This window comes from Alosa alosa, chromosome 16, assembly GCF_017589495.1.
Source record: "Alosa alosa isolate M-15738 ecotype Scorff River chromosome 16, AALO_Geno_1.1, whole genome shotgun sequence".
In the NCBI taxonomy this organism is placed as follows: domain Eukaryota; kingdom Metazoa; phylum Chordata; class Actinopteri; order Clupeiformes; family Clupeidae; genus Alosa; species Alosa alosa.
The window spans coordinates 10,175,876-10,190,875 of record NC_063204.1 but is presented as its reverse complement, the minus strand read 5'-3'; the positions used below and the strand labels follow the sequence as shown (position 1 = coordinate 10,190,875).

The window sequence follows — 15,000 nt, the reverse complement described above, 5'->3', positions numbered from 1 at the left end:
ACTTGCAGTATGTGAAGACTAGTTACAAAAAAGTGTAATAACAAAGTTTAAACAAAGTTGTACATTATACCTAACAGTAATAACAACAATATCAATAACGGCATTACATATCAACAGTGATAATAATAATGAAATAAATTTGAGGAGGTGACCCAGAAGGAGAGGTCATCTCTAATGGATGAGTTGTGCTGTCATGAGTTTAGTCTGGCTTTAGAGCTCACCATCTGCTGGTGTGTTAATCCTGACATGACTCGCCACTGCGATACATACGCCGCATCATATTCTAATATCATAGATGATCCCACACACACACAGCCACGAGGATCAGCACTGATGTGTGTGTGTGTGTGTGTGTGTGTGTGTGTGTGTGTGTTCAGTAAAAGGCCTTATGAAGGTCCTTTGCTGCCACCTGCTGGCTTTATAAGGCATTACAGGGGCTTTGAGTCTTAGGTTAGATCTGTATTAGGACTAGGTTTGGTTCATAGGACAGGGAATTGAATGGATGAATGTGCTAAGGCCATAATGGGGGAATTGAATGGATGCATGTGCTAAGGCCGTAATGGGGGAATTGAATGGATGAATGTGTTAAGGCCGTAATGGGGGAATTGAATGGATGAAACGGAAGTGTGTAAGTGAATGAATAATTGAGTGAGTGAGTACGTGTGTGTGGACTCACTGATGGCATTGACAAAGTCGTTGAAGGATGCGTAGGTGAAGAGGGGTTCCGGAAGCTCACGGAAAAACATCTTGAGAGCTCCTGTGGTCACATGGATGTCCTCCCACTTGCTGTCGTCCAGCCCCACCGTCTCATCTGGGGGAGCAGGGGACACGGGGTAAACATTCATCAGGACACACACACACACACACACTCTCTCACTTTCTTCTCTCCTCCTCTGCATTCATAGTTGACCACCGGTACGCTCAAGCCAATCCAAACTTTTCTCATCTGTTGTTCCTCGTTGGTGGAACACACAGCCAGTTCCTACAAGGGCAGGGACATCCTTCTCCATTTTCAAAAAACTCCTGAAGACCCAGCTCTTTAGAGAACATCTCCTCTCATAGCAACACTTACAACAATGTCTTACTGATCCTAGCACTCACCAGCCGTCTTAAACTGACAAGGAACTGTTAAAAACAGCACTCACTGATGCACTTATTCTTACTGTACTCTAATGTTTTTAAACTGTCTTAAAATTGTTGAGAATTGCTCTAAAATTTAAACTGTTTACCATGTTGTTAGTCGCTTTGGCTAAAAATGCGTCAGCCAAATGTAATGTAATGTAATGTAATGTAAATGTAATAGTTAATTAAGCTCATGTATTGGAACGTCACCCATTACCAACAGTCCCGTATTTCCGACCTCTTACGTGTATGTGTCACTTAATATTAATTTCTATACAAACCAAGTCCGCGGATTCCTAAAGAAACGCAAGCACCCACACCATAAGTGTATATAAATTAGCTATGTATCAAAAATGACATTTTACAGTGAATCGAGGAGCTGTAAACAGTGTTGTAAGGCTGTGTGTACAAATCCGCTTGGAGCTCCAGTGGAATTTTGATTTGCAATAAGAATTCTCGGTCTAACCGTTGATGTGCCGTGAGAAAGGTCGGAAATAGGTGACCCACCAGGCAAGCACTAACCTCCGAGCGAGGTAAACAAAATCGGAATCAAAATTGTTCAAATCTTGTTTTAGAATTTTCGAACAAAAGGGCCGGTAATTGGTGCTTTTACGATACAGACATACACAGTATATATACATACACATATGTGTGTGTGTGTGTATATACTGTATGTGTGTATGCCTGTATCGTAAAAGCACCAATTACCGGCCCTTTTGTTCTTCTGTTGCTTCTACTTCTGATGAGAACACATACAGCCAAGAGGTAAGTGAGTGTTTATTGACTTATTGCACACACACACACACAACACACACACACAATAATAATAATAACACACACACACACTCTTTCTTTCTTAATTGAGCTTTCCCCCCTGTTAATTTGAGAGAGAGAGTACAGACAGAGATCCGAGAGAGAGAGAGAGAGAGAGACAGAGAGAGAGAGAGAAAGAAAGAAAGAAAGAAAGAAAGAAAGAAAGAAAGAAAGAAAGAAAGAAAGAAAGAAAGAAAGAAAGAAAAGAAAGAAAGAAAGAAAGAAAGAGAGAAAGAGAGAGAGAGAGAGAGAGAGAGAGAGAGAGAGCACGAGAGCGAGAGAGAGAGAGAAGAGAAAGAGAGAGAGGGAGAGAGGAGAGAGGAGAGAGGAGAGAGGAGAGAGAGAGAGAGAGAGAGAGAGAGAGAGAGAGAGAGAGAGAGTGGAGTGAGAGAGTGAGAGAGAGAGAGAGAGGAGAGAGGAGAGAGAAGAGAAAGAGAGAGAGAGAGAAGAGAAAGAGAGAGAGAGCACGAGAGCGAGAGCAATTCATACATACCATGATTGATGGCAAAGCGAAGCTTCTGAATGACTGCCAAGTTCCCACTCACTCTGTACAAGCCATCAATACTCAACCCTGCAGAGAGAGAGGGAGGCATGGAGAGAGAGATAGAAGGAAAGAAAGAGAAAGAAAGAAAGATTTGAAATCACAACAAAAAAAGGACATAAATATGAGCAGCCAGTCACCCTCAGAATATAGGTCTGTCCGAAACGGAAGGTCGCTGTCTGCTGACCCGCTGAACTTTGTTTCGGACAGCCTAGCAAGATAGCAACACAGAACGCCAGGATACCAGAAAGCAGAATAACATAATGTTCGACTGAATCTGTCAGCTGACGATTAAATAGAATCGCTGATGTAGAACTCGATGGCAGCATTTTAGTCACCGACACGCCTTTGATGTGCTATCTTAGAAGGGAATATTTCCCCCTTTTGGGACACAGCCATTGCCTGCAGTGTTTCGGAGCTGTAACAAACAGAGAGAGAGAGAGAGAGAGAGAGAGAGAGAGAGAGAGAGAGAGAGAGAGAGAGAGAGAGAGAGAGAGAGAGAGAGAGAGAGAGAGAGTGAGAGAGAGAGAGATTTCTGTCTTATGCATAACATTCATAATCAACATTGCATACCTGTTTGTGTGTGTGTGTGTGTGTGTGTGTGTATGTATCTGTGTGTCTGTGTTTCTGTGCATGTGTGTGCAAGTGTTTGTGTATGTATGTTAGAATATGTCTGCGTCTGTCAGTGAACTTAAACATGTATGTATTTGTCTGTGTCTCTGTGTTGAGTGTTCACAAGTCTGTTTGTCTTCGTAGATTTACATACCTATAGGATATTTATCTCTCTGTAGGTTTAGTCATTTATCTGGTAAAAATAATACTTTACCAGTGTCTCAATTGGATCATTATTGCACTTGAGTATACAAACATTCTTATTTCTGGCAAACTACACCATTATAATGACATTTCTTAAAATCATTTGTTATAATGTTCAAGGAATGCACTCTTCTTCTTTTTCGAGAGAAAATCAGAGATAGCGATTTTGTAAATGCTGTAAATAATTCAGATATATTCATAGCACTGGAAACGTGGAGTAAAAATGGACAGGGAAATTATTCATTACCTTCCTACAGAGATATAAATGTCCCTTCTATTAAACATCCCAATATAAAATGCGGCAGGAACTCAGGGGGAATTGTTGTTTGGTTTAAAGAAGCCATTAATAAATACATATATGTAGTAAGAAAAGGATCATCACACATATGGTTGAAACTATCAAAAGAACTCACAAACTCAACACAGGACACTTATTTATGTGCCATATACATTCCTCCTCTTGAATCTCCATATTACAGTGAAAAACATATTTGAAACATTAAAATCTGACATCATTGAACTCCAGTCATTTGGGAAGATTCTAATTATGGGCTTACCTTAATGCAAGAGTAGGAACCGATTTAGATTACATTGACATATCTGGATATAAACATGTTTCTTCACTAGAACAAAACATCAATATAAGTAGTCACAGGAACAATTTTGATAACATCATCAATAGACATGGCAAGGAGGTGTTACAACTTTGCAAATCTCTTGGTCTGTTTATTGTTAATGGCAGAACAAGGGGGGACTCTCTGGGTAAATTCACTTATTGCTCACCCCTGGGCAGCAGTGTGGTGGATTATGCTATAACAGATTTAGATCACAACCAAATAAATTATTTCACAGTAATGCCACAGTTGCCTCTGTCAGATCACTGCCACATTATAATTAGCTTAAAGAAAAATTCAAAAACCTATGAGTACACTACACCCACTTCCAGTTCAATACAAATGGAGCAATGACAGACTAGAGCAATACACATCCCAGTCAAATTGCATCGAGGTCAAAACATGATCTACTCCTTCCTGTTCACCAAATTTAAAAAGTCTGAAGATAACATCAATGTAGCCACCAAAACATTAACAACAATATTTTCCACAATAGCCAAAAAAAATCTTTAAAAAGACAAGGAATAGTTAATAGCAAGAAAACAAAAAAAAAAGAAATGGTTTGACAAAGACTGCCTATTACTAAGAAAAGAATTATGATCTTATTCAAACCAAAACACAGAGAACCAGCAAATCAGGAACTTCAAATAAAATATCATAACACCCTACAAAAATACAAATCACTTCTAAAAACGCAAAAAAGCCAATCACATACATAACCAGTTAGTAGAAATTGATGATGCGTTAGATCAAAACACTTTTTGGACCTGTGGAAAAACCTTAACCCCAAAAAAAGAAAATTGTATCCCAATAGCAAATGGAAAAACATGGGTTGACCATTTTGAAAATTTATACAAAGAGATGAACTAAACCTGGCACAACAAAAACTAACAAACCATTTAAAAACACTTGAAAAAACACAAAAGATAAATTAAATGAATTAGACTCAGCTATAACATTATCTGAATTGAACACTAAAATAAAAAAAAACTGAAAATAGAAAATCATGGCACTGATGGAATTTATAATGAAATGTTGAAACATAGCACCCCAAAATTAAACAAGTAATCCTGAAACTATTTAATTTAATATTATCCTCAGGCCACTTTCCTGACCAATGGAAAATTAGTCAGATCACCCCCATATACAAAAATGGTGACAAATTTAACCCAAACAATTATAGAGGCATATCACAAGGCAGCAATTTAGGTAAATTATTCTGTAGTATAATCAATAACCGAATTTCAAACTTAATAAAAAAAAACAATATATTAAGCCCCTCTCAAATTGGTTTCATACAAAAAAAATAGAACAACAGATCATATTTATACTTTACAGACACTGATACAAGAAAACGTTACAAAGGTCAAAAACGGAAAAATATATGGATGCTTTGTGGACTTCAGCAAAGCCTTCGACTCCGTTTGGCATGAAGGTCTCTTGCTGAAACTACTTGATTGTGAAATTGGTGGTAAAACATATAACATCATTAAAGACATGTATGAAAACATCAAATGTTGTGTAAAAATAAATAACAAACAAACTGATTACTTTCCTCAAACAAAAGGAGTGAGGCAGGGCTGTTGCCTGAGTCCTACATTATTTAACATTTATATCAATGAATTAGCTAATTCAATTCAAAAATTCATCCTCGCCTGGTCTCAATCTTTTGGGAAAAGAAATCAAATGCCTGCTTTATGCAGATGATCTTCTCCTGCTATCGTCAACGGCACAGGGACTACAAGAGAGCCTTTCTCTTTTGAACAGATATAGCATAACTTGGGCCCTTCCAATCAATATGGAAAAAACAAAAATAATGACTTTCCAGAGAAAACATTCAACATAAATAAATATTATTTTACCATTGGCGGAAAACAACTAGAACAAGTAAGAAAAATACAACTACTTAGGACTGACCATTTCTTCATCAGGGCAATTTGATAACGCAATCAAAGACCTATCCCTAAAAAGCACGCAAAACATACTACATGTTAAGAAAATCTCTATTTCAATATAATCCTTCCATCAAATTATGGAAAAAGATCTTTGATTCCTTAGTAAAGCCAATATTACTATAATGGAGCCAAATTTGGGGCATAAAATATAAAGACAATTTCAAACATGGGACAAAAGCCAAACCGAATTATTACATTTGGAATTCTGTAAAATATTCTAGGTTTAAACATATGTGCACCTAATCTAGGCTGCAGAGCTGAGCTTGGAAGATTTCCCCTCCTTGTAGACATACAAAAAAGAGCAACCAAATTCTGGCATCATCTTCAGACTAGCAATTCAGAGCAATATCACCACACTGCTGCCCAGCTGAGGAGTGAACACCCAGAGAGTGACCCCTTAAACTTCATAATACAAAAACACGACCTGAAAAACTGCAGCTCAAGTATTGCTTCAGTAGCAAAAGAAGTAGAGAACACAGCAAAACAAAACTACATTAACACATGGAAATGCAAAATCGAACAAGTAAATAAGCTACACTGCTACAGAACTATTCAAATTGATTACAAATTGGCACCATATTTAAATGAAATTAAAAACCATCGTCATAGAAAACTCCTGTCAAAGTATCGACTGGGTGATCATTCCCTTGCAATAGAAAAGGGTAGACACCGCCAAACCTGGATAGCTCGTGAAGATCGAATATGTAAATTCTGTAATACTGGAGTAGTAGAGGACGAATGCCACTTCCTCACAGAATGTCCCAATTATCAACACTTAAGAGCTATATTCTACCCACAAATTGAAATCACTTGTCCCGGCTTTATGACTGCCACCAATGAACAAAAACTACAATTCCTCCTGGGAGAAATAGATAAATGTGCCCACTTAGCCTACCAATATTTACAGTCCTGCCACATTTTAAGAGAAAACTTCACATAGAAAAAGTGCATACAGTATATAGTTTTGTTAAATCGTTTTATATAGACTATTGTATAAGTTTCCTTTAAATTTAGATTTAAGAATACATGTTTAAGTTTTCTTTAAACATGGATTTAGTTACTATTTTTTTTTAAACATAAGTTTTCTTTCTTTTAGTTTAGATAAGTTTCCTTTCTTTGACCCCCCTTAAAACAAATATTGTATATGTTTGTATTGTCATGTTACTGCTTTGGCAACACTATTTTCTGAGTCATGCCAATAAAGCACATTTGAATTTGAGAGAGAGAGAGAGAGAGAGAGAGAGAGAGAGAGAGAGAGAGAGAGAGAGAGAGAGAGAGAGAGAGAGAGAGAGAGTGAGAGAGAGAGTGAGAGTGAGAGTGTGAGAGAGAGAGAGAGAGAGAAAGAGAAAGACCCTCTGCGCTGGCTGTGAGCAACGGTACCATTACAGACTGCATAGAGGCACTGCATAGAGGCACAGAGAGAGAGAGAGAGAGAGAGAGAGAGAGAGAGAGAGAGAGAGAGAGAGAGAGAGAGAGAGAGAGAGAGAGAGAGAGAGAAAAAGAAAGAGAAAGACCCTCTGCGCTGGCTGTGAGCAACGGTACCATTACAGACTGCATAGAGGCACAGCGTGAACACACACCTGAAAGTGACCGCCCCGCTGTGAAAACACACCTGAGAGTGACTGCCCCGTTGTGAACACACACCTGAGAGTGACCACCCCGCTGTGAACACACACCTGAGAGTGACCACCCCGCTGTGAACACACACCTGAGAGTGACCACCCCGCTGTGAACACACACCTGTTTTCTCCACGTGATCGATGCACATCCTCACAAAACTGGGCACTGTGGAGTTCTCCCTCTGGCACAGGCTGCTCAGACTGCAGCCAAACACTTGGTCTGGAAACACACACACACACACACACACACACACACCATCATAATTAAATACATACAAACAAACACCTGGAGTCCTCTTTGTCATAAGACTGTGAGCACAGCAGTGAACATATGAAAAGACATGAATATAATGTCACAGTGCTCAGAGCGATGAATATGTACAAATGCACTCTTCAGTGCATGCATGCAAACATATTCATGCATAACCCTCTGTACAACCAAAGCAACATGTCATGCATTATGAATGCATATTCGTGAGGGTGTGTGTATATGATTGTGTCTGAGTGAGTGCATACAATCTGTATGTGTGTGTGTGTGTGTGTGTGTGTGTGTGTGTGTGTGTGTGTGGTGTGTGTTTACCTTTGATGTATCCCTTGTCTCTGACGGCCTGGAGCGTTGGTCTGCGCGTGAGGAACTTCTTCAGCTTCACACGGGTCTTCTTCTGTTCCGCGTCCACATTCACAGAACCCTTAGAACCTGGGTGTGAGAGAAACACAGAACCTTTAGAACCTGGGTGTGGGAGAAACACAGAACCTTTAGAACCTGGGTGTGGGAGAAAGACAAAGAGCGAGAGAACTGCATGTGTGTGACTGTGTGTGTGAGACACAAGCGTGTGTGTGTGTGTGTGCGCTCACCTCTGTTCTTCTTGGAGTCTCGGTGATCCTTCTCCTTGTCATGCTTCTCAGTGGGGGACTCAGGCATGTCCTCCTCAATGGCCTCATCGGACTCCCAGGCCTAACACACACACACACGATATTGATGTGTGTGTGTGTGTGTGTGTGTGTGTGTGTGTGTGTGTGTGTGTGTGTGTGTGTGTGTGTGTGTGTGTGTGTGTGTGTGTGTGTGTGTGTGTGTGTGTGTGTGTGTGTGTGTGCGCGTGTGTGTGTATGTGTGTGTGAGAAATAGTGTATATAAAACTTTGTCAGTCTGGCTGTCTGTGTCTGGAGGGATGTTGATACAATCACACTAGGTCCTTACTCTACTTCATAACACTACTGAGAAACGTGTGTGTGTGTGATTCAAGCTGTTTCACAACATCATGCATGGTGTGTGTTTGTGTGTGTGTAAGAAAGCATGTTTTCAGGTCCATCTGTGTGTGTACAAGCAAACAAGATATCTTAACAAGCGTCTGATGTGACTGTATGAGTGTGAATGAGAGAGTGTGTGCGTGTGTGTGTGTGTGTGTGTGTGTGTGAGAGTGAAAGTGTACTCACATGTGTGTTGACCGTCTCACACAGCGCCCTGAACCAGTCATTGATGACGCTGTCGATCTCAGACTGGATCAGCAGCTCGGTGCCCTGACGAGTCTTCAGCTGGAAACACACACAGCACCAGGGTTAGAGATGTGGAGATGCACACACACACACACACACACAGCACCAGGGTTAGAGATGTGGAGATGCGCACACACACACACAGCACCAGGGTTAGAGATGTGGAGATGCACACACACACACACACACACAGCACCAGGGTTAGAGATGTGGAGATGCACACACACACACACACACAGGGTTAGAGATGTGGAGATGCACACACACACACACACACACACAGCACCAGGGTTAGAGATGTGGAGATGCACACACACACACACACACACACACACACAGCACCAGGGTTAGAGATGTGGAGATGCACACACACACACACACACACACACACAGCACCAGGGTTAGAGATGTGGAGATGCACACACACACACAGCACCAGGGTTAGAGATGTGGAGATGCACACACACACACACACACACACACACAGCACCAGGGTTAGAGATGTGGAGATGCACACACACATACAGCACCAGGGTTAGAGATGTGGAGATGCACACACACACACACACAGCACCAGGGTTAGAGATGTGGAGATGCACACACACACACACACACAGCACCAGGGTTAGAGATGTGGAGATGCACACACACACACACACAGCACCAGGGTTAGAGATGTGGAGATGCACACACACACACACAGCACCAGGGTTAGAGATGTGGAGATGCACACACACACACACACACAGCACCAGGGTTAGAGATGTGGAGATGCACACATACACACTGCAATCTCTCTCTCTCTATTTCTCACACACACGGTTCATCACAACAATACCTCACATCATCTTAGAACACACACACACACAGTACACACACATGGTTCATCACAACGATACCTCACATCATCTTAGAACACACACACACACGGTTCATCACAACGACACCTCACATCATCTTAAAACAAACACATACACACACACAGTTCATCACAACAACACCTCACATCATCTTAAAACAAACACATACACACACAAGGTTCATCAAAACGACACCTCACATCATCTTAAAATAAACACATACACACGGTTCATCACAACGATACCTCACATCATCTTAGAACACACACACACACACACACACACACACACACACACACACACACAGCTGTACCTCGATGACGTGCTTCTTGCTGGACTTGTCTTTAGAGGCCCAGTCCACTGAGCCTCCTCTCAGGTCCACACTGAACTCCGGCTTCGACTGGCCACCACCAAACTTCTACACAAACACAACACAGCAGCTTACCGTCAGTGTGTGTGTGTGTGTGTGTGTGTGTGTGTGTGTGTGTGTGTGTGTGTGTGTGTGTGAGTGTGTGTGTGTGGTTGTGTTCCAGTTCATATTCCTAGAGTGCGTGTGTACACGTGTATATATGTGTGTCAAAATGTATGCATGTGTACTGATAGTGTAAATAGGTAGACGGACAACAGTTATTAGCGTCCCCTTAGTAGGCTCTTTGAAAGGGGTGTGTGTGTGCGTTTGTGTGTGTATGTGTGTGTGTGTGCGTGCGCTCCCACGTGCGTGTGTGTATGTGTATGTGTGTGTGTGAGTATTTGTGTTTGTGTTACAGGGTTAATCATTCGGGCTGGTATGTTGTGATCACACACTTAGTTGGGAATGATAATAGTAAGTAAAATCATTAAATGACTATTAGTAGTATAATAAGCAGTTTTTTTTATCATTTGTACACACATACACTCAAATATAGGCTTTCCCAAACACACACATACATATATACATGTTATAATTATGTGCACATCTGCGCATTTACACACACACAAACCGTGAGGCATAAACATGCACACACACACACACACAGCAGTGTTCTGTTTATGAGGTAGACACAGTAATATAATTTGCTGAATTGTCAAAAAGCAGAACAAGAACAAGCTAGTCAGCGATCATGTTGACTGCATTTAGCTGATGCAAGAACATGCAGTCTCTCTCTCCATGGGCCTACACACACACACACACACTTTAACTCACCCTCTATCTTTCCACATCCATGGGCCTACACACACACACACACACACACACACACACACACACACAAACACACTTCCTCTCTCTCAGCCAGTCCTATTAGTCCAGTAGTCTGTATTGGCCAATAGCAAGCGGGGTCAGTCTAGGTCAAAGTGCACTTGAGAGACAGGCAGCAGGTTCGAGCATGCACCGTAATGATTGACACATACAGAGGCAGCTTTGACGCGCCCTGATTGGACATAGGAGACAGCGGGGCGGGGCTTGATTGAACGCGTCCAGTTGCTTATCAGCGAAAGGATCAGCTCAGGGAAAGAGCTGGTGGAATAGAGAGACTTCAGAGAGAGAGAGAGAGAGAGAAAGAGGGAGAGAGAGAGGGATAGATAAAGAGAGAGAAGAGAGAGAGGGAGAAAGAGAGGGAGAGAGAGGGATGGGGTGGTGAAGAATAGAAGAGTAAAAGAGAGAAAGGGAGAGGTAAGAATGAAGAGAACAAAGAAAGGAAGGAAAAGAAGAATTGAAAGAGGAAAGAAGCAGAGGGATAGACAGATAGAGAGAGATGGAGAACGAGGGAACGGGAAGGGGTGATGACGGATAAAGACAGGATCAACACAGAGGCAGAGAACACAGGCAGAATGAACAGCAAGATAAACATCCAATCCCTAACCACCATGGTCTTAATACTGCTTTATGATTGGCCGAACCTGTAGGAGAACCAATGAGATTGTCCAAAAAGGAAAATCATCTTAGGCCAACAGGTGGAAGTAATCGAACATGAAGGTCTGTGTCCACCCATACAGCACATAAAATATGTCAACAGTAGAGTGTGTGTGTGTGTGTGTGTGTGTGCGATGTCCCAGCTAGTTCCAGTTTGTCCTTTTGCAAAGAGCAGAGAAGAGCCTTGCAGCACAGTCCATGTGGAGGCCCAGTTCTTCCTACACACACACACACACACACACACACACGCATAACAGAGAAAGAGAGATTAATATAATGCTATACTCAAAAGAAAAGGTGAAAAAGTAAAGGTGTGTTTAGAATAGAAGATGAAGGTTGAGCACTTACCGGACTTTCTTGCCATTCTCCGTGATTTTGGTGACGTTGAGAACCCCACACTTCTCTGAGGGCTGAGCAGAGGAGGAGGAGAGGGAGGAAGAACACTTTAAATATGATACTACATGAACAGAAACACACACACACACACACAAACCGACCTCCAGCCCCCCCACAAACACACACACATCCCCCCCACACACACAGTAAAGGCAGTAAAAGCATACTAACTGACCTCCAGCCCCCTCCCCAAAAACATACACACACTCACACATCCCCCCCCACACACACAGTAAAGGCAGTAAAAGCATACTAACTGAGGATGGCAGTAAAAGCATACTAACTGAGGATGCGTGCTTTGGGGAGGATGGACAGGAGTCCGAGTCTGGAGAATTCTGTTTGGGAGCGTTGCCACTCTCCTGCAGACAAGGGTCACCACATTAGAAGAGACACACACACACGCACACACACACGTACACAGGCGCGCACACACACACACTAAGGCATGCAGATCCGCTACCATAGATATGAATTTCACACTTACAGATGATCACTCACACACATGCCTTTGCTGCCAGGCAGCAGAAATTAAAGCGATTTCTAATAAGAATTTGATTGGATTTGATGTGGTTTTTCTATTATACTGGATGACACAACTACGGTGAATTAGAAAGAATTCATGGAATTTAGTTGTGGTGATTGGTTTTGTGGCTGGTTGACGGTTGGCAAGGGGCGGGACTAACTTGCTGGTTGCACAGTGATAGGCCGAGAGTGTTTGTGCTGAACCTCCTCTTTTGGATTGACAGCTGAAACAGAATCAAGAGCCAATCACACCTCCTCCTCCAAATACTCAGAAGGGACCAGGTGCCGTTTAAGAGTTTAAGGAGAGAAGCACATGGAGTTTCTTTTTTATTAAACATACAAACCTCTCATACACACCTATGAACACACACACACACAAACCCCTCTTACACACCTATGAACACACACACACACACACACACCTATGAACACACACACACACACAAACCCTTCATAAACACCCATGAACACAGACATACACACACACTTTCAACAGCCGAAAAATTTCAGATATACACACATTCTCTCATACATACATAAAGAGAGTAAAGCGTCTCTCTGCCTCTCACACACACACACACACACACACACACACACACACACACACACACACACACACACACACACACACACAGGAAGGAGGCTAATTGCCTTTCTGATGCCCTGCAGAGTGTGAGACTTATGTCTTGTCTGTGTGGGTCAGCGTGTGTGTGTGTGTGTAGGAGACATGCCACCCACTGCCTTACTGAGCGATTGAGAGAGCGATAACACACTGCCTGCTGCGCCTGTGATGGAGATGCACCGAGGCAGTCTAACCTCCTCAGACGTCTGGACACATCACAGCCCTAAGGGGCGCTGAAAACCTCGGAAGAGAGGCGCCCCAATGACCGTCCAGGGAAAAAGTACTCTTTCAACTTAAATTTGAACGTTCTTGGACTAACATTCCACAGTGTGTTCTATTTCAATAGGAACCCTTTGTCCAGGGACCTTATATAAGTAAAGTTCTGGGAAGGCACAATCAGTGGGTGTGCATTCATGCAATTAAATGGTTAAATGATGCAAAAACTGTGTCTATTTGAGCGCAACTCTGAATCCAGTCTCGTGTCACATCCACAAGCACTGAGTTCCGATGGCAACAGTACTCCATGTTGCTGGGAGGACTTAATACTGACTGGTCACTTTAGGACCCCAAGCCAGACTTCTGACACGACTAACTTGATTCTCAATCAGAAAAATGTTGTGCTTGTTAGTGTCCGCCTGAAAAACCCCAAAGGATTGTGGGATTACAAGGCTGGACATCAGCAAGATCCGATCACAGTAAACGGCTTACTGACGCCTGCATGCTTAACACTGAAATACAATGACTGAGAGTGCCTGTCTCACATCACCACCACCCCCCCACACACACACTTAAAATACATACTGTAGAAGCGCAAATAAAAACAAAAAAAGGAAAACAGTCATTTATGCGCACCATCATCTCATTTAGACACTTGTGTCTGCTACATATCGCCACACATAAAAGCACACCACACTTCAGATGTTCTTTACGACTGAAAGATGGATACAACATGAACAGACACAGCTATCAGAGAGGAACATTACAGACAGAGCTTGGGACAGAGACCCAGGGGAAAGATGTGAGAGAGTGCAAAGAATATATGAGATGAGAGAGAGAGAGAGAGAGAGAGAGAGAGAGAGAGAGAGAGAGAGAGAGAGAGAGAGAGAGAGAGAGAGAGATAAACAGATGAAGACAGTGAGGGGGGAGGATGGAGAGAGAGTTGGAGAAAGAGAGTGTGAGTGAGAAAGACAAATAGATAGATAGACAGCCAGGTAGATAGACAGATATATAGATAGATACACAGCTCAATAGAAAGATAGCGATAGATAGATAGATAGATAGATAGATAGATAGATAGAGAGAGAGATAGATAAATGGAGAGAGATAGATAGATAGATACACAGCTCAATAGATAGATAGATAGATAGATAAATGGAGAGAGGTGGGTACCTTATCAGTGAGCTCCAGGAGGTAGGTGCTGTGCCTCCACTTGGTGAGGACGATGGGCTCCGATTGCTTCCGATCCAGACTGTGGGACTTCTGCACCTCACAGGGGGCTGGAGGAGAGAGTGAGTACTACAGTGGGGGGGAGAGAGAGAGAGAGGGAGGGAGAAATAGAGAGAGAGAGACAGATAAATAGCTGTATAACAAATACAGATAAATCTCGCTGCATGCTTACAAACAACATTATCATGAGAGATGATATTTTGGCTGAATTTCCTAACCACCATCAGGCAAATTTCTCCAAACAAAAACAGGCCGTTCCAGTCAACCTAGTGACATTCATATCCATGTT

General features: G+C 42.2%; 1 protein-coding gene across 1 annotated transcript in view; it reads right to left on the bottom strand.

Moving 5' to 3' along the window:
* Nucleotides 1-15,000, bottom strand: part of arhgap12b (Rho GTPase activating protein 12b) — a 51,669-nt gene that overhangs the window by 3,614 nt on the left and 33,055 nt on the right. The window contains exons 7-19 of the mRNA XM_048266988.1: nt 14,655-14,780; nt 12,805-12,867; nt 12,406-12,480; nt 12,074-12,135; nt 11,865-11,943; nt 11,224-11,346; nt 10,148-10,252; nt 8,915-9,013; nt 8,336-8,435; nt 8,061-8,177; nt 7,602-7,700; nt 2,429-2,506; nt 677-811 (exon numbers count right to left, since the gene is read on the bottom strand). Of these exons, the coding sequence (XP_048122945.1) occupies nt 677-811; nt 2,429-2,506; nt 7,602-7,700; nt 8,061-8,177; nt 8,336-8,435; nt 8,915-9,013; nt 10,148-10,252; nt 11,224-11,346; nt 11,865-11,943; nt 12,074-12,135; nt 12,406-12,480; nt 12,805-12,867; nt 14,655-14,780 (1,261 nt within the window). The remainder of the gene's footprint in view (nt 1-676; nt 812-2,428; nt 2,507-7,601; nt 7,701-8,060; nt 8,178-8,335; nt 8,436-8,914; nt 9,014-10,147; nt 10,253-11,223; nt 11,347-11,864; nt 11,944-12,073; nt 12,136-12,405; nt 12,481-12,804; nt 12,868-14,654; nt 14,781-15,000) is intronic.